This window comes from Pristiophorus japonicus, chromosome 20, assembly GCF_044704955.1.
Source record: "Pristiophorus japonicus isolate sPriJap1 chromosome 20, sPriJap1.hap1, whole genome shotgun sequence".
NCBI classification, from domain to species: Eukaryota; Metazoa; Chordata; class Chondrichthyes; family Pristiophoridae; genus Pristiophorus; species Pristiophorus japonicus.
In genome coordinates, this window is record NC_091996.1 from 20,730,310 (window position 1) to 20,749,812 (window position 19,503).

A 19,503-nucleotide genomic window follows, 5' to 3' on the forward strand; every position below is an offset into this window, starting at 1 on the left:
TTACTAATGAATGCAATAAGTACATGATTGGGAAAAAAAAATGTAAGTTGATACCATTCAGTTCAAGTCAGAGTTGAAATATCAATGTCATAACAATGCAACAATGTTCATTAAACCAGCTGAAAATTGTAAAATGTCTTCCCCTTTTATCCACTGCTGTAACATAAATCTTATTAAATTAAAATATACAAAAAAGTAAATACTTCACTGTTATAAGAACAGCAAATTTGAGAACTTGGTAGTATAGTGTGCAATATTGTCTTTTTCATCTCTAGTACCTGAATTCAAATCCAGTTTGGACAGATTAGATTAATATCTATAGTTTCAGTTGGCTGGTTCGGTGGGAGGTGACATTGTGTGGCCTCAGTCCAGTTTTCAATGGTCAAGAATACACGGTACAAATGTAACCTGAATTCAATCGTCTCTGCGAAGTCATGTGAAATATAAATGTTGTCACAATACTGGATAGTATGATTGTACCTATAGGAACCTATATATGTTTGTATATGATATATACCTATATATGATTATACCTATATGTGTTTGGGCTTACAGCTTTACTGGATGAAAAGATGACAAATACTGCATTCTCAACAGTCAGATATATCACACAGAAATTACAGCACAGAAAAGGGCAATTCGGCTCAACTGGTCTATGCCGGTGCTCCTGTTCCACACAAGCCTCCTCCCTACTTCATCTAACCCCATCAGCATAATCTTCTATTCCTTTCTCCCTCATGTATTTATCTAGCTTCCCCTTAAATGTATTTATGCTATACGTCTCAACTACTTGATGTGATAGCAAATTTCATGTTCTAACCACTATCAGGGCAAAATAGTTTCTCCTGAATTTTTTTCATTGAATTTGTTAGTGACTGTCATATATTTATGTCACCTGGTTTTGGATTCCCTCACAAGCGAAAACACTTTTTCTACATCTACCCCATCAAAATTCCAAAGAGCTCCATCTGGTCACATGTGGCTGATGTGTCCACAGTGTTGTCCTCACCTGGCTTTCTTTTTCCTTTAACAGGTTTTGCAGCAGATCGATTTCAGCTTCTGCCTTGGCAAGGTCTCGAGCTGCCCGAGTTGCCTCAGCTCGGAATTTTTCTGTCACTCCCATTTCCTAAATAAAAAATGCAAATCCACAGCAAGTAAAGTTAGAGGGTGAAAATAATTTACATTTTTTTGGCATTTTTTATTAGAGAATTTTGCTAAACTTAAAAACAGGAGTTCAGGATGCACAGAATATTCTGCATTCAACAAAATGTCACCTCTGTTCTTTCATGGTTCAGTTTTTGAACAGTTCCCTGAAGAGCTTTCAGGTGCTCCTTGGCAGTGGCGAGTTCTCGGGCAGCCATCTTGTCCGAAGCAGCTATAGTCGCCTTCAAGTCTTTCACCTCTTTCTCGAGACCACACAGCTTTAAATGCGTTCTTGTATCCTCCATTTTAATCTGCAATTAGCATTGAAACGAAGTTAAATCAATGTTTCCTAAATGTAGATTTTAAAAAAAACTTATAAATTTATATCCTCATTAATTTTGTAGAAATATAACTACTTCCACTTTTAAAGAACCAGCATAAAATTTGATTATTGAAATTTGAAATCCCAAGGATCATCTATCTTAAATTCTCACGTTACTGAATTTTTTAAAGAAACTAGCAAACATTTTGGACATCACTAAAATTATTGATTTTAAATTGGCGTTGAATTTTTTAAGCTAGCCAAGTGAAAATATACTGCAAACCTAATCAATGTTAACTTATAATCACAGAGAAATGACAATACCATTCGCTGGTGGGAGGTTTTTCAATTGCCAGAGTATCTAAGGTATTGTTCCACAAGCACCATGCAAATTATGTTCTGACCTTAAGCTATATAAGTACGTACAGTGACCAAAATGTAAAATAAGAGAAACGTTCCTACCTCGTCCCTCCCCAAAGCATTTGCATGATTGGAAAGGGCGAGGTGGAATGCATCTACCTCCTCATTAACATGCTGCATCAGGTCTGCACCATCTGCAGGCTCAGGCCAGGCCTTGCACTTCTCGGAAAGCCCAGAAATACCAGGACAATGTTAATGAGACAGTAACCTGATAATCTGGGTCTTTGTCCTTTTTTCCTGGCTGTAGCGCCCAAGGAGTGGAGCGTCCCCCAGGAGCAAAGGCCAGGAAAATCAGCAAACTTGGCTCATGGGTAGCAACAGCTTGCCCATTACTGGAGCTTCCCTGCCTGGCTACACTTTCCACCACCTGCGCCCTGGAAACCAACACCGGTATGGCCATCACTAAATCACAGCTTGATCTCTTGCCCCTATTCCTCTGGCATCTTCTCTTCCTTCAAGCAGTTCACCTAATTCCACCCCTCTCACCTCTCCTTTAAAATCCTTGTTTTCTTGTGCACCCACCCAGTTTCTCCCCTAGATAGCATCGCTCTTTTCCTCCTTCAGTCTCTGTACTGAGCAACTCCTCATCCTTGGTGATTTCAATTTCCATCTCAATTCACCTTGCTCTCTTTCCTCTGATTTCACTACCCTAAACTTCTCCTTCAATGTAACTCTCCTACCAATATTCATGGCCACCCCATTCATTCTGCATCTCATGTGGCCTCTCTCTACACCCATGGTCTCGATCAGATAAGGCCATCTCCGACTGGTCCCTTGTATCCCTCATCACACCCGTTCCTCCTATCCCATTCCAATGCTATTTCCTTCTGAGCCTGCCCTGGAAAATAACTCTCAGACTCACCCCCTGATCTCGTGTCTTTCTTTAATTTATCACTGATCTCCCCACAAGCTCTCCTTGAACTCAACTTGCTCACGAGACCCAGCTCCTGCTCCCTTGACCTCATTCCCACTAAAATTCTGATCAAGCTCCCTGGCCTCTATGCCAATTGATACAAATAGGTTCATTCACTTGAGTTACTTTCCACTCCCTTTCAAAGCTGCCGTCATCACCCCCCTCCTCAAAATACCTACCTCAAAGCCCACTGTCCTTGCAAACTACTGCCCCATCTCCCTTTCTTCTCCAAAGTCCTTGAACAGGTTGCTGCTTTCCAAATTTGCCTATCTTTACTGCAACTGTGTTTGAATCGCTCCAATCAGACATCCATCCTGCTGCAGCACTGAAACGGTCTCAAAAAAAAAAAATCACAAATGACTGTGCCCATGGTGCATTATTCCTCCTCAACTACTCTGCAGCCTTGAACACATTTGACCATAGCATCCTACTCCATTGCCTCTCCAGTCCAATTGTGCACTTATTTTCTCCTCCCAATATCTCCACCTTTGGCTCAGCATCCATTTTTGTCTGATTGCACCTCTTGTAAAGTGCCTGGAGTTATTTTTCTATGTTGAAGGCCCCATAGATGTACAAAATGTAACAAGAGACCCAACACCACTACACGTTGTAATGACAAATTATTGCGGAAAGGTGCACAGAAAGAAACAGCATTATTATCTGTAACAAACTACTGCAAGTGATCTTTGGTTTGAATCAGGCAAGCCAATTTAATTGGATGCATTCCAAGGAATAGATTTTTATTACCAAGTTTTTTTTTGTGGTCACTATTTACACAAAGCTCTTATTACCTTTTTTTCTTTATCTTCAAGTTCTGTTAAAAGCTTATCTCGATCCTCGTCAGCCTCCTGGAGCTGCTCATCAGTGAGAGCCTGCAACTCTTGCATGTTTCTCAGCTGCTCCTGGAGCAGCAATAGATCATTCTTCAGCTGCTGTGCCTTAGTTTCATTGACTCCTTTCTCAGATTTCAACTGCCACAGAAATCAGAACTAGTTTATAGAAAAGGCCATCTCAAATATTAAATCACGAGTCAAACTAGCAGAACACAGAAGCCATGTGTACATAATGACTGGAGGGAAATGTGAGTAAATAACAAAGAATTGAATGAACACTGTAAAATTATAACATCCTTTTTTGGCAAACAATGCGAGTAGATGTGAGCAGTAAAGCACAGCTTGCCTTATTAGTTTATTATTTTCAATGGCTAAACAAAACCCAAAGCCCCTCTGCCTTATTTTACAGAACAGGTTTTCAAGCTGGGGTCCCTGGACTCTAGGCATGTGTGTGGCCAAATTTCTGTCCATTTGTCATTGGATTCCTGTATTGCTTTATATTTGTTGGCTTACTAGCCTGTTGTTTCTATTGCTATGCACGAAAAACTTTTCTGCTATGCCAACACTGTCTTTCAGAAGCTAGAATGGGGTACCCAAAAATGTGTTCATATTTACAGGAGGTTCCCATAATGAAAAGGTTGAAAATCACTGGTTACAGATATAATTTGTTCCATTTCCCTTCTCTTCCCCGCCCCCCCCCAAGTAGACAAGAATTACAAAACTATTATTCTATATACTGGTACATCTGGTACATCAATGAGTTATCTCGGTGCTAAAACACAATCATGGTTGTGATCTATTAGCACAACATTAATATATTCGATGCATGTATAACAAGAATTGTACCTTGTATGAACATATTTCTGATAATTGCTCATGTATAGAATAAGGCTTAGTTAAGGATTTATTATTTCGTACAATTATTCATACTTTTAAGTCATGAACAAAAAATATTTTTGTACATTGGTTGAACTATGTAATTTGATATTCTATTTGTTAGCCTATAATTACCAATGTTTCTGCCGCTTTCTCATAAGCAGTCTTGCAATCCTCCTGTGTATCTTTCAGTTTATCCTGTAATGCCATCATTTCCTGTTCTAACCTCCTCCGATGCTGTAATGCTTCGTCTTTTTCCTGTTGTGAGCGTCTCAAAACTTCATTCAACTGCTTCTCCAATTCTGCAAGATTCTTTCCCAAGGTGTCTCCTTGGTTATAAGGCCTAGAAATAAATTATTCCTCATTTCCCATCAGGAAACTCTCATGGACACTCACTTAAACACAGTGTAATTTAAAATTCTAATGTTGCCAGAATTTAAAAAGCATGTACTGAATAATTACAGCAAACCGAAAGTCTAACCTGATTTCCCCAACACCAGAATTTAGTTTGCTGCTGAGCTCAGTGATGCGAGCGGACACCTCCTCTGGATGAATCATGGTCTTCATTGCCTGATCCATATGCGTATGTAGCTCTTTAAGCTGTTCCTTCAACGAAGAGTTATCAATCTGGAAACCACAACATCCATGTAATAAGTATCTATTATATTAAATGTACAAAAATATATATATAAATATTATATACTGTATCTGCGGAATCTACATTGCTGTTGGCCACATGGAGGTCAGCCATAAAGGAGTGCTGATCATGTGCAAAACTCCACTCCCCAAGTGGCAAAATTTTAGCGGTGTCTGTCAAGGTGATAGGTAGGAATAGGTATTTATCCCTTTTTGGCATCTTGCACCAGCATCAAGCAATTCAATGGGTTCAAATGCAAAGTAAAGCTTCCTCTATTCTGCCCCAACAATATGCCTCAACTCCAAAGTCAGACGGTTAATTATGAACAATTTTGTGATGTGGACCTGCAACTAAGAGGAGAATCTTATCTTATTAATCGGAGATAGTTTTCAAACTCAGCTCCCAGTGAAAGGACTAATTCATTACACTACAAGATTATAATTTTAAACAGTGATAGCATTCAGTGCACGTGTCAGCACAAAAATTTGAAAAATGTAATTTGGCAACCATTCCTAGTTTTGTTTCAGTAGCAAAAACATGTTGTGTCTATTGTAAGAATAAAGAGGAACAACCAGTATAGTAATTCAATCAGCTGGTGATAATATCCAATAATTTCTCTAGCAGTAACATGGGGGTCAAGTTTCGGGCCATGCCTAGAACGGCGCAGCCCCAACCTGGACACCGGTTTTTCGCGCCTAAAAGTGCGACAGAAAAATACCTCTTAATTCTCCGGCACCTTGCTGGTCCCTGGGAGCTTGGCGCGGCGCACAGACAGCAACGGGGGGGCGGAGCCACAGAGTCGCGCCGATTCTGCAAGTGGAGGGGGCAGGGCCAAGTTAAATGAGGCAACGTCGTGCCGACAGCCCTGCGCGTGCGCGTTGGAGCGCGCACGTGCAGTCGTCCAGAAACATCGGCACTCGGCCATTTTTAAAGGGACTTAAAGAAAAGTGTTGATTTGTCTCGTGGACCCCTGGAAAGGCTTGGGATTGAATTTTGGTGATTTTTGTGTCTGAAGGAGTGCTTTTAGCAGCACTGTTGAATAAATCAGTGAGTGCTGCTTTTCACTGTTAAACTTCCAGAACAGGTGCTGCATTGGTGCATGCAAATCAAGGACTGCGTTTTGAAAAATGTGAAAAATACAGCAATGGAACAACGTCCACCAAGAACAAAGAATTTCTTGCATGAGGAAGTGGAGATATATTGAGCAGAGATGGCAGGAGCTAGATACCAGCAACAGAGGTCGCATAAAAGTGCCACCTAAAGAAATGAAGAAACGCTGGAACCAAATTGCAGAAGATTACTGCGCAGTGGTGCATACCATGAGATCTGGAGGCCAGTGTAAAAAGAAATGGCATGACCTTGGTCAAGTAGTTAGTGTAAGTCATATTTTCCATTTTTAATGTGATCGTAATTGTAACGTGACTATCTATGTCTCACCCTGCAGAAAGACCCACTCAGTAAAAAGTTATATTTTACTCTCTGCAGAAGAAATTGGCCCACAACAAAAGGGAAGCAACTCGAACAGGAGGAGGCATGCCCAATCTGCATCCACTGACACCCTTGGAACAGAGGGTAGCTGCTATGATGAGTCGTACATGGAGAAAAGCAATCAGTACAGCACAAGCTGGGCCCGCACGTGAGGAAGAGGGCAAGTCCTGAAAATGCATCGTGGCCCTTTAAATCAACCTGCTGCCTAACCTGCTATGTGTGAGAGTACTCATGCCACCCATCCTGCCCCCTCCTGTGCTGCTAAACATTTGACTCTTCTGATGTATTTTGCAGAGCATGATGATGCTGCCAACCCTGAGGATCCTGAAGGTACAGAACAAGAACCAGTACAACCAGATGCAGATGATCCAGACTGGATGATGGCGGCGATGACTGAAATGTCTACAGGGGAGAGCTTCCAAATTAATGTTTATGAGCCCCCATTAAGGGTTTCAACCCCTTGCATAGGTTCTGGTTCCACCTTCCATGGTTTTGATTCCGATGTTGCGGGTCCCAGTGGTGCTGCTGGTGTAATGCAGCAGTTTACAGCCAGTGCACCACCATCCGAGCCTGCGCCTCCCACTCGTACAGGTTCTGGTTCCACCTTCCATGGTTTTGATTCCAATGGTGCTGGTGATATAATGGAGCAGTTTACACCTATTCACCCACCATCCCAGCCCACGGCTCGCACTCGAGTGCTTATATCTGGAACACCGAGCGTCCCACCGTCCGTGCCCACGCCTCCCAGTGTAGTGGTGCCACGAGGCAGAGGAGAAGGAGATTGGAGACACGCTCTCCTGAGATGCAGCGTACAACAGATGCGGTTCAGGTTGTGGCATTGGGTATGAAGACCAATGAGCTTACCCGATCACTCATCAGTAGCGTCAGTGCAGTGGGTGAAGAGGTGACGGTCCTGATGGGAGAAATAGCAGTAATGACACGGGAACTTAGGGAGGGAATGTCCGAGGGAGTGCAATCGACGGCACAGGTCGTCAGGGAGGGCATGCAAGTGGCGGCACAGGCCCTCATGGAGGTAGCTGCTGCAATAAGGGCACAGCCCCGCCAATCAAATGACACCCCCATGAAGAAGTGAACATTCACTGAGATGTGGATGAGAGATGGTTGCAGCCTTTCTTTGCTGCTTTTGTTCTTGATGTAGCTGTAGTAACATTTCTCACATTGTAATTGTTTTGTAAGTTTTGTAACTTTACAAGTTTTTAAGTGATCTTCAAGAGTCATATTAAAAAGTAAAGTTTAATACAATAAATATTTTATTACAGCGACGTTAACTTTTCAATAAAATATTTTTTCATTAAAACTGATTCATCTTCCATTAACACAACACAACATAGGAACAACTCCAAAGAATAAACATGTCCAAGCACAACAGTGGTGGCGGAGCCCTCAGGCATCAGTAGTTGAAGCGTTCACGGATGAGCTGCTGGCGCAGGGCTTGAGCAATCGTTAAAGGGGCACGATGGACGGCCCTCCTCCGACCTCGTGCTCCGGCATCAATCATTTGCATGCTTTCCTGATCGTCGTCATCATCCACATCCTGCTCTTCCGTAATACTATCATCATGCACTGGACCCTCACGTGGGTCTTCTGGTTCCACTACCAGCTCCTGCTGCCTCATGATGGCTAAGCTATGGAGCATGCATCACACAACAGTGAAGTGACCGACAATCTGAGGAGAGTATTGCAAGTGGCCTCCGGAATGGTTCAGGCATCGTAAACGCTGTTTCACTATGCCAATGGTCCTCTCAATGATGCTGCGCATCGCAATGTGCGCCATGTTGTATTGACTGTCAGCTTCTGTCCGTGTCACGCGTAGGGGCGTCATGAGCCAGGTGGTTAGGCCGTACCCTTTGTCTCCCAGCAGCCAGCTCTGCCCTTCTGGCTGCTGCTCAAACATGTCAGATATAACCCTGTCGCATAGGATGAACGCATCATGGTGCTACCAGGGTATCTCGCATCAACTGACATGTGCTGCTTGTCGTCACACACGAGCTGCACATTGATGGAGTGGAAACCTCTTCTATTCCTGTACTGCTTGGAATCCTCCACAGGTGCTTGCAAGGTTATGTGGGTACAATCAATGTAGCCCTGTACCTTTGGGAAGCCGGCAATCCTGAAGAAGCCCACAGCCCTCTCATGAATCGCTTGTGCGGTCATTGGGAAATTGATGAAGTCATTCCTCCGCACACAGTGCAGCTGTGACCTGGTAAACGCAGGCATGTATTGCACGTTGAGAGATGGCGCACACATCTCCAGTGGTAGCCTGAAACGATCCCGAGGCATAGAAGGCAAGTGCAGCTGTTAGCTTCACTTCAACAGATAATGTAGTTGCCGTTCTGCTTTTGGGCTGCAAATCTGCTCTCAGCATATCCGATCTCAGCAACAACTTCTCTGCAGAAACGCAGCCTTTTGACACAATCAGCCTCGCTCATGTCCAGGTACGAGCACCTGGCTCGATATTGCCGACGTGGGTAAGGTCTCTTGCCCATCAGCCTACTGGCTATGACGTTCCTGGTGCGGTGAGCTCTAATCAATTGTCTCCTATGCAGTGAATTTCTGGCGAACCATTGCATAATCCGTGGTGTTGACAATGCAGCACCCATTCTGCAAATTTAAGTTTCAACCTGGCTATCTGGCTGCCTCGCCCTGTCCCTGGCCGAATGGCTTCAGTCTCCCTCGCAGCTCGAAGGCTGCTTGCTGTTTCTTCGGCTGCCATCGAGCCACTGACGCCGCCCCCGTCTCCTACATGGAAGGAAGGCCTACCTGAAGCAACGCAGCTCGAAGGCTGCTTGCTGCCGTTGTTGTTGGGCTGCCGTCGAGTCACTGATGCCACACCTGTCTCCAACATGGAAGGCCTGCCTGAAGTACCGCAGCTCGAAGGCTGCTGCTGCTTCTCACAGGTAGGAATATTCAATATTTTGTCTTTGCTTTGTTTATAATTTTTTTTATTCAGGATGGTTCTTTATTTGTATAAGTAAGACTGTTGAATGTTTGTAGAATTTAATTACTTCCCTCCGCGCCCCCCCCCCTCGTTCCCTACGCCCGATTTGTAACCTACGCCTGATTTGTAAAGTGTAGGCAAGGTTTTTCTGAGCGTACAAAAATCTACACTTACTCCATTCTAAGTTAGTTTGGAGTAAGTTTTCACTGCCTAAACTTTCAAAACAGGCGTAAGTGGCCGGACATGCCCCCTTTTGGGAAAAAAAATCTGTTCCAAAATGAAACTGTTCTAACTGACTAGAACTGGAGCAAACTAAATGCTGAGAATTACAATTTCTAAGATACTCCATTCTAAGCAAGTTGCTCCAAAAAAATAGGAGCAACTCAGGCCGAAACTTGACCCCATGCTCTTTGAATGTCTAGGATCACACCCATTTTTACACTTTATAAAACAAAACTAGATAACATTTCAGAACTGTACTGTAATAGTGGATGAATTTTTGACTATGGATGTTAAATACATTAGTTAAATTGATCAGATTATTTTGTGTTATATTATTGCCAAATTAGCACATGTAACATAAATCATTTGCTACTCCTTGTTATTGACAAATAAAGGAACTGGATCAATTCTGAAGTGCAGCAGTAAAGCATTAACTGCCAAACTATGACCAGTAATTTACAAAATATTCAGAATTCATTCTCTAGCTCGGTTAGTGGACTTTATGATCGTAAGCAAACACAGTTTCACAGCATTTGAAATAGCATTTGTTTCAAGAATATTTTGAATGTTTGAGTGAATTTACTCTAGGGTTTCACATGACATTTTAACCACAAGGATCTTGTCTTTGTGTTTATCTGCATATCAGATATACTTTGAGATAGATATACTTTGTGCATCCAAAGCTTATAAACAAGCTATCATTTTTCAAATAATATGCAAAAATTTAAATACATTTCCAATGTAAATATAACAAGTTACTAAATTTTCAGATATCAAATAGTATATTATTCTTTAAGAAATGTTCATTTCAGTGTTATTTTATAATGAGATTACTTCTTAATGCTGTATGACATTAATTGAATGTAATTTTATTAGGAAAAAAGTGCAGCAATTGTGCATTGTAAATAACAGTCAGAGCAGACTTACCTGCAGACCTTTCTGTTGAGCAACTAGCTTCTTGTTTTCATGCTCCTTTTCAGCCACTAGTTGAGCCTGTGCGATGGCATTTTCTAGTGCCTGTCTTTCCTTTTCCAATTCAGCCTGCAGGGCAGATTGTTCCATCTGGAAAGTAAGCATTCCACTGCATTAGCGGATAACTACTATTAGACCAGAAGAATTGGCTTCCTATGTCGAGGAAACAAAAATATTCATTTTCAGAAACCTAAAAGAATGTTCAAGTCTATTCTCTATGTCTGGTAACTGAAGATGCATTCGAGCGCTAGGGTACAGGTATATCAAATGACAAACAGTGCCATTATGTTACATTTGTAAACTTAACCAACAGAGCACAGTTCTTTACAGATCCAGGGCTAGACTTTCCACTATGATCGCTTTTAGGCGATATTTCCGGTGTTGGTGCTTTTTTTATTTTTCAGGATCGCTGGAATATTGGCCACTTTAAAAACCATTCGTTTTGCCTTTGTAATTTGGGCAATAGCCTTAGCGACGTGAAATGGACAACAGCGATGTATTCAGTCGTGCAAGGCTGGTGTCCATATTAATGGTCGTTCTGCTCATGCGCATTTTTTGCAGGCAAAGAACTTTCCCGCGATTCGGAAGGCTAGGGGTCATCTGCGCATGCTCAGAAGGCAGAGGGAGCAAGGGAGAGAAGGATGGTTTGTGGCGTCTTGTGCATTTAAAGGAATTGATACAAAGAATAATCAGATAACATGGAGATGGAGCACGAGGAGTCGGGAGAGTGTGGTGAGGAGGTTGCAGGGAGGAGGAGGGCGAAAGCCTTCTCCGAAGAGGCGAATAAGGCCTTAGTCCACGAGGTGGAGACTCGGTGGGTCCAATTAACCCGTGGTGGATGTGAGAAAGCCACCTCGTGGACTAAGGCCTCGTTCGCCCCCAAGAGTATACCAGCGAATATGGGCTGTTTTCGCCGCGATAGTATCATCGGTAGCCCACGATAGAAGAGGCAGACCAGTGCTGCAAGCGCCGGAACAGTCTTGTTTCATCTGCAAGAGTAAGTATTAAATTACATTTATAATTGTAATGATGCACTGACTCATTAATTAGAATGTAATTAAGCTGGGTAATTTTGGGTAAGATTTGGACTAGGGTCAGAACCTGCGCCCTTTAAGTTTAATGTTGCTGAGATGCCTTAAACTTAATCAACAGTATTAATTATTATTTAAACGCTTTGATCAAAAATTGGGGCCAAAGGAATGGCTGGAAACACAGACAGCAAACACTCGGCATTTCTACCATTTAGAAAGAGAATTATGTGTGCTGTGAGTAACTCTAACTTGGGCACAGTCTCCTTTTTGGTTAGGTTGGTGAATGGGGGCACGACTGAGCAGAGGGGTTCGCTCAGCTTTGTTGAGACTGAGAGAGTCTCTCCGGCTGCTGGTCAGTCACAGTGACCCAGCCTGGACTGGGGGAGAGCTGCCCTTGCTCACTGTATGCCCTGGGACATTAGCTCCGGCCACACGGAGATCTCAGAGCACAGCCTGGGGACACGGTGCCCCCTCCCCTCATGGTCCTGTCATTGCCGAACTCGCCAACGATCCCAATTTCTCCCCCACCCCCCCAAACCCCAGGGACCTCCATCGATTCCAATAAATCGCCTCTCTCCCCTCAAGAACGGCCTGTGGATGGGGCCTTTCCTGAGGATTGTACGCGAGAGGGTTGGCGTCAAGCATTAGTTCCTAAACATGATCTTATTAAATATTTTCTCTGAATGTAGATGTTATAACCATGCATCCATTGGATACAAACCGTATTAGTATATATTTATTAATGAATAGCATTTGGGTGACTAATTGTGGATTACAATATCTGTTGTGTTTCCATAATAGTACCTAGGCAATTAGCTTATGCCATGCTCTAGTCACGTTTGCAGAGGAAGATATTCAAAAATCAGGCGGAGTGGAGGAGGGCCTGCTGACCGCCACTTTCTCAAGGAGCGTGCCGCAGCCTTGGTAGGCACGCATAATCGTTCTGACACCCGTGGTGGTGCAGATCCCACTGTTGCGCTATGTGAGTAATGTGTAAGCCAATGGTAATTTAATGCCATTTGATTATACTATATGAATGATGTAATGTTATGCATGCAGCTTCTGTACTCTCATGTTAATTATATGTAATGTCTTATTCACATTTATTGCAGTAATGTTGCTTCTCAGACATATGCCTGCGCAGCGCAAGCACTCATGTCTCCCCTTCTCTTCTACTAACCTCAATTATGTTTTCCAGCTCCCCAGGAGGCCCCTGGAGCATCACCCCAATCTCTGCAGCTCGTGCTGACCATGGGGGAAGAACAAGATACAACCGAGGACGAGGATGATGAGCCTGAAGGGTCATCTGTAGTACCTGCGGCCACGTCATCCTCGACGGATGAAGCCGGGGGGCCAAGCGGCTTGCAGCAGGGCACTCCGAGTCGTCCAGTGCCCACATTGACCCCGCGGAGGTTGGGTCAGTGAGGTAGGCACGCGCAGTGACAGGCAGATGTGAACGAGGACATGTTGTCTCTGTCGAGGGCGAGCATCGACATTGGTCGAGAGCTCCTCCAAGCAACTGATGGGTTGACCGGCAACATTGCCACACTATCTGCTAGAATCTGAGAGGACATGGGCAGATGGTTGCGGCAGTGCGGTGAACGGCCGACTCCGTCGTGGCCATGCGGCAGGCGATAGTTTCAGGATACGGCACTGCACCCGTAGGTGCCATACCATCAACTTCGACAGATGCGGGTCAGGAGGAAGCAGCTGCTTCTGACTCGGAAGAAGTTTCTTCGGAAACATCTTCTCCTCGGCTCCATGAAGTCACTCTGCCAATGCCAACTCTCCCGCCACAGCAGCAGCCCTTGAGGTGCTCTACAACAAGACGACTTGGCCCCGTTACTAGGGGTGTAAGTGGGGAAAGGGGGGGGTGGGGCGGCGGGGTGGTTCAGATGGGGGGGCAGGATGGGAAGGTAGAGGATGGAAGCATGGCCGCTGATAAGGGGTGGGGACCTAATATATTTTTGTTATTAAAAATTTGTTGAAAGTTGGGGGTTGTGGGAGGGTGTTATCGTTAGTTAAAAAAATTATTGTTGCTGGAAAAATATTGACGACCGTTGGGGGTTGGGTGTTATAGTTTGGTGAATTTTTTTACATTACTTGCCAAATTATTAAAATGTTTTATTGGACTTTAGAACTGTTGTGCAGTGTCTTCTAATAAAATATAAGGGTTGCAAACAATGGCCAAGCAAGGATGAAACATAACGCAACTGTAACCAACATAACTTCATGCAAAGCGTTCATTTATGAGCTACTGACGCAAGTTTTGCAGCTGCTTAACTACCACGGGGTTTTTCCAGTGGTGTGAGGAGGGGGGGGATGGGTTAATCGCCAGGTTGACTGTCTTCCCAGAGGTCCTCATCCTCCTCCACTCTGTCCTGAAGTGGACCGGCAACTGTCCTCTCCAGATAGCTAGATTATGCAACATGCAGTACACCACAATGAACTCAGTGACCTGCTCAGGGTGGTATTATAGGTTGTCTCCTGAGTGGTCCAGGCAGAACTCCAATTGTTTTTGATGATATTGCATGTGACTATATGGCTTTTGTTGTCGCGCTTCTCAGCTTGTCTGAGGCTTATGCAGGGATGTCATTAGCCAGCTGGCAGGGCCATAACCTTTATTGCCCAGCATCCAACCGTGACCTTGTGACTGACTCTTACAGGTCAGAGACAGTGCTCTCACGCAACATGTGCGGATCATGGATGCTCCCTGGAAAATTTGCATTTACTGCCATGATTATTTGCTTGTAGTCGACAACAAGCTGCACGTTCAGGGAGTGAAATCCCTTTCGGTTACGATAAACCTCTGCATCCTGTATAGGTGCTTGCAGGATGATGTGCGTACAGTCTATTGCTCCCTGCACCTTGGGGAAGTTTGTTAGTCTCGAAAACCCCAAAGCCCTCTCACTCTGTGCCTCCCTCGTCATAGGGACGTTTATAAAGTCCATCCTGCATGCGTAAAGGGTTTCAGTCACCTGTTGAATGCAGCAATGTGTGGCATGGTGAGATGCAGAAAATGTTGTCAGCTGAGGCCTGGAAGGAGCCCAATGCATATAAGGAAAGTACTGCAGTAACCTTAACCTCAATGGGCAGTGCTGGCAGGCTGCAGATCTCCCTTAATTAGCTGGCATATCTCACTGATGATCTCCTTTCGGAATCACAGCCTTCTAACGCACGTGTTATCGGACAAGTCCAGGTATGATCGCTTATCCCTGTAAATGCGTTGGGTATAATGTCTCCTCCTCCTCAGCAGTCTGCCACCTCTTTGATTGAAGAGCATTGTGTGCCCAATAAACCTTTTCCCATCTCTATTCTGCAGCATGTGAGTAGTCATCAATACTGGTTGAGAAATTACAGGCCCCATTATTATAAATCACTATAAATGCCCTAATCTGTCTTCTTAAATTGTTCTCAACAAATACATAAGCTGGCAATTAACCACAATGTGATTAGATGATTGGCAAGATTCAAAAACGCCCTTAAAAATCACTCAAATTACTTCAATGCTCCCAACCACTTTAAGTAGCCTTTTATTAAACTTCCTCCATACTGCCGTGTTAAGATCAGGTGATTGCAGCTTTTCTTCAGCGTCTTTTTGGGCGAGCGATCATTTGGGCGCAATATGGGCGAAATGTCAAAAGTAGTGCTCGGCGATAATCTGCCGCTAGTTTCCATTATAAACAGGACCCTGCACGAATGGTGACATTTTTTTTAATAAATAGGCCGGGCGCTTCAGCTCATTCCTGTATACCGAAAGTTGCGCCGGCAGTAAATGGGTGATAATCGGGCACTAGTTTTCCATTTATCAAATATGGCCGATAACCTCAGCGCTTATATGGGCAATTAGGTGTCGAAAGTCTAGCCCCCAGTGTTTACTGACTATTTGAACAGCAATTTCATGTAAATTTAACAAAGATTCAAGGTGTATTGGTATTTTAAAAATAACTTTTGTTGTATTGGGGTAATAACCATTATGTCACAGAATATCTATCACAAAATACTCCACAGACAAACAAAGAAAATGTGCAAGAGAATTTCTTTTAATCAAATACTGGTGAAGCACCGGCTCTTCTTCATTCGGATCTTGAACAAAAGCCGCTTGTCCTGCAATTCAGCACTACCTTGACTGATTCTGTCTTATGTCCTCTAGTCCCCTGCCATTATAACTTCATTCAAAGCTCCCTGAGCACACCCGTATTTAGGACGAGAAAAACCACCAAGGAAAAAGCTGCGTTGCAGCCCTTGGATCAGCCCTTGAAGACCTGCAAAAAAGGCAAGTTAAAGTTTTTATTTTTTTAATTCCTTTCCAGCGATTAGCTTCTAGTTAAGTGTCTTGTGAACGTTTTGTGATTTTTTAATTTATTTTTTGTTTGTGGCAATTTATTTTTTGTTGGTGGCAATTTATTTTTTGTTGTTTCCCCCCCCTCCCAAGGCGCCTCTCGCAGTGGTATCGGCCTCAGACTAAAGTTGCAGAAAATGTGTCGTTTGCCCCACAAATCCTCGTGCAACGCCAATTTTTACCGTTACGCAAATTAAAGCTCGAATTTACGGCCTCATAGCGATAGCATTGCGATAACGGTATTTTTGGCAAAAAAATACAATTAACGCAGAGAACCGAATTTCTAGCCCACGAGTGTCTAGATAAATGGCCATTACATTCCTTCACCTGCTGTTGCTGCACATCTCTCTCTCGCACACACACAGTAGCAGAACCCCCCCCCCCCCCCCATAAAACATGGGAGAGTGAAATAAAAGCTTAGAAAATTGATACAGCAAAAATGAGAAAGAAATGAAAACAATTCAAAAGAGGAAAACAGAAGATAAAAGCATTAAAGAAAAAAGGAATCAAGGCGATCAAACAGAAACAAGAAACAGTGGGAGAAATTCACTATCGCCCTATTTGGGTCGTTAATTTTTATAAGTTTGGAAAGTTAACGCCAGGCACCAACGATTTCAAACTTTAAAAAAATTTGCTGTTTGCGCTCCAAGGAGGAAGTGGAGCACGGAATCAAGTGTTTCACTTCTTTCTTAGAACGCTAATGGCAGCAGGCAGGGCGGAGACCTCAGCAGTGCTGCACACTGGGCCGTGTAGTGCTGCCGCGTTCAAAGAAGGGAAGGGCCATCGCTGCAGGTTCTGCAATATAAAAAAAGGGACCTACCTGGACCACCAAGGCAGTGGCAAACCCATGTGATCAGCCCGGCACTCAAGCAGAGTGCCAGGCTGAATGATCGCGGGCAGGAATCTGCGAAAAAAACGACAATGAGAACGTTTTTTATTTTTACTTACCTTGGCCACCTCACCTTTATTCATTGTCCCCCCCTGTAGTGGCCGGCCGCCCGATCCATGCCTCCTACAGCTGTCTGTGCTTTTGCCTGCGCTGCTGCAGAGGGTGGAAGTCAATTTCGGTCCAGGACACTACCGGGGCGATGATGTCATGATCTCTGGGCTCAACGCTGTAGCACCGCCGCAAAACTCCTGCTGAATATGACGGGAGTCGATGTCAGTGCCGCGCCCAGTCGCAAAGGCATTTGTGCCCTGCGATAATGGGAGTTGCAAAGGCATCCAATTTCTCCCCCAGAGTATTTTAAAAATAAGAGAAAGGATATAATTGCATAATGTGTTGCTTCAACAACATGCACTGCATGGACATGCAAGTTATATTTCCCACTTTGCCGAGTTTCTGTTCCTGGGCGCTTCCTGTGGGGAGGCACCAAATGGAGACTAACTGTTTTCTCCTCAGAGTTGGCAAGGAGCCTAGATGGATTATTCTAGCCACGACCTAGTAGCTAGTTTAGAGCAGCATTGGAGGAAGTTGGGAACAAGTCAGCTGTTTATACTATGGTTGCGAGAGTTGCATGGTCGCGAGACCGAGGAGAAAAAGGAACTTCGACTCTCGGCAATGAAAAAGGAAGAGTTCCTTCAACGGCTCAACGAGCTTAAGCAGTGAATAGCTGAGCCACATGAACTAGGATAGCCGCAGGTTTGAACTCCAGTATGCGCTGTTAACCGATCTCAGCCGAGGCAACCTCATAATTGGCTACAGCGTCCCTGGGCTGCAAAAGACTAGGATTCCCATTCCAAATTGCTATCGAGCGAACCTTGCTCGAAGTGAGCGTCGAGAAGGAAAGAATCAGGTTGGATTGTGATGTCCCCTGCAGTTGAATGACTTGCTGATACGGTCAAGGTTCACACATTATGGAAATTTAGTCAAATTATCCAGGAGTATCCAAAATTTGTAGATCCTATATCCTGTAGGGTTATTACTTTCAAAGAGTTGGGGAGACACAAAAATTACGATTCAAAAATAAAAATCAAATACAGTAGAATATGGGAAAATGTCTTTAAAAGAAACTTCAGATGACTAATTAGATTTTGATGCATTTTTGCAACCAATGAAACAAACCCAATTATATTATGCTTCCAGTGCTTTTACATCATCATTCTGGCCATAGGACTTCCCAATGTCAGGGAAGCGCTGCACAGACCAGTGATATGAATTTGCTGAAATGTGGGGATGGCTGAATGTTGCCAGCAGCATAAACACTTTGCCTCTGGACTACATATGCCACTTCACTTGGAATGCAGGGCCATCATCAGAGGCAGCACTGCAAGAAAATATTAAGACAAAAGGAAAATAAAATGCGTATGCTGCAAATCTAAAACAAAAATAGAAAATGCTGCTAAGAGAAAAAACAGATTCTCCAAAATATTAGATTTGTGTGGGAGGTTTGCATTCCACAAAATGCTTTTTATTTGGAAATATACGGTGAATGATTTTCAGACAAGTTTCTGAAAATGATTTTATTACCACTTATATCCTGTAGTCACTTATTAACTGATAGTTGATTTATTAAATTGATTTGAGCATGTAGATTTAGCAAGACAACGTTTAATTTATGGAATCACAGCAAAATGACACAGGAACAACTGAAAAGGAGTATTAGCCATTTTAAAGTTGTACTCTAGCAATGACATAAGGTAAAACAAGTTTAGAAACAATTACCAGGTATCTAATGGAAAATTCAACAGAATTTAAAAAAAATTTAACACCCAATGAACTTAGGCATGCATACATACATGAGTATGCAGTGCCACTCACTCCGAATTCTCAGCAATATTCAAATTCAGCAATGTATAAAACACTGATTATAAATAAAGCAAAGCATTTACTGCCTGAATACTTACTTCGCATATATAAAAAGATATAAACATGACAATTTTGGGAGAATGAACAAGAATCAAGCACTTAGATTGTAACTCACTTGACTAAGCTTCCGGAGTCTCTCCAGTTCCTCTCTAAGCTGGTTTGCTTCAATGTCCCTTGCTTGCAGTTGAGATTCCAATTCAGCTTCATACTCACTGAGGTCACCCTGAGTTTGACGCAGGGATTCATTCAATTCCTGCTGTTCTTGTAAAGAATGTTCCAGGTCAGACAGCTTCTACAATGAAAAAAATCAATTCTGCAGCTCACACAAAAGTTAAAAAGATTTAGGTTACATTTGTATTCTTCCAAGTAAATCCATTGTTTACAATTTAACTAGAGATGAATATATATTGCCCTGTTTCATATGGTACAGTATAATAATTGCAAATGCATCTTTATTTCCATAATGTTCTGTTTGCATAATTACAGTAGAAAAAGTGGACACAAATATAAACCAGCTATTTTACTTTCAGTGCTTC

General features: G+C 43.2%; 1 protein-coding gene across 6 annotated transcripts in view; it reads right to left on the reverse strand.

Annotated features, from left to right (window-relative positions):
• Window positions 1–19,503, reverse strand: part of cntrl (centriolin) — a 149,356-nt gene that overhangs the window by 64,102 nt on the left and 65,751 nt on the right. For all 6 annotated transcript variants that reach the window (XM_070862591.1, XM_070862588.1, XM_070862590.1 and 3 more), the window contains 7 exons: window positions 19,083–19,259; window positions 10,741–10,875; window positions 4,989–5,134; window positions 4,643–4,850; window positions 3,590–3,769; window positions 1,275–1,454; window positions 1,010–1,126 (listed from right to left, as the gene is read on the reverse strand). In XM_070862591.1, the coding sequence (XP_070718692.1) occupies window positions 1,010–1,126; window positions 1,275–1,454; window positions 3,590–3,769; window positions 4,643–4,850; window positions 4,989–5,134; window positions 10,741–10,875; window positions 19,083–19,259 (1,143 nt within the window). The remainder of the gene's footprint in view (window positions 1–1,009; window positions 1,127–1,274; window positions 1,455–3,589; window positions 3,770–4,642; window positions 4,851–4,988; window positions 5,135–10,740; window positions 10,876–19,082; window positions 19,260–19,503) is intronic.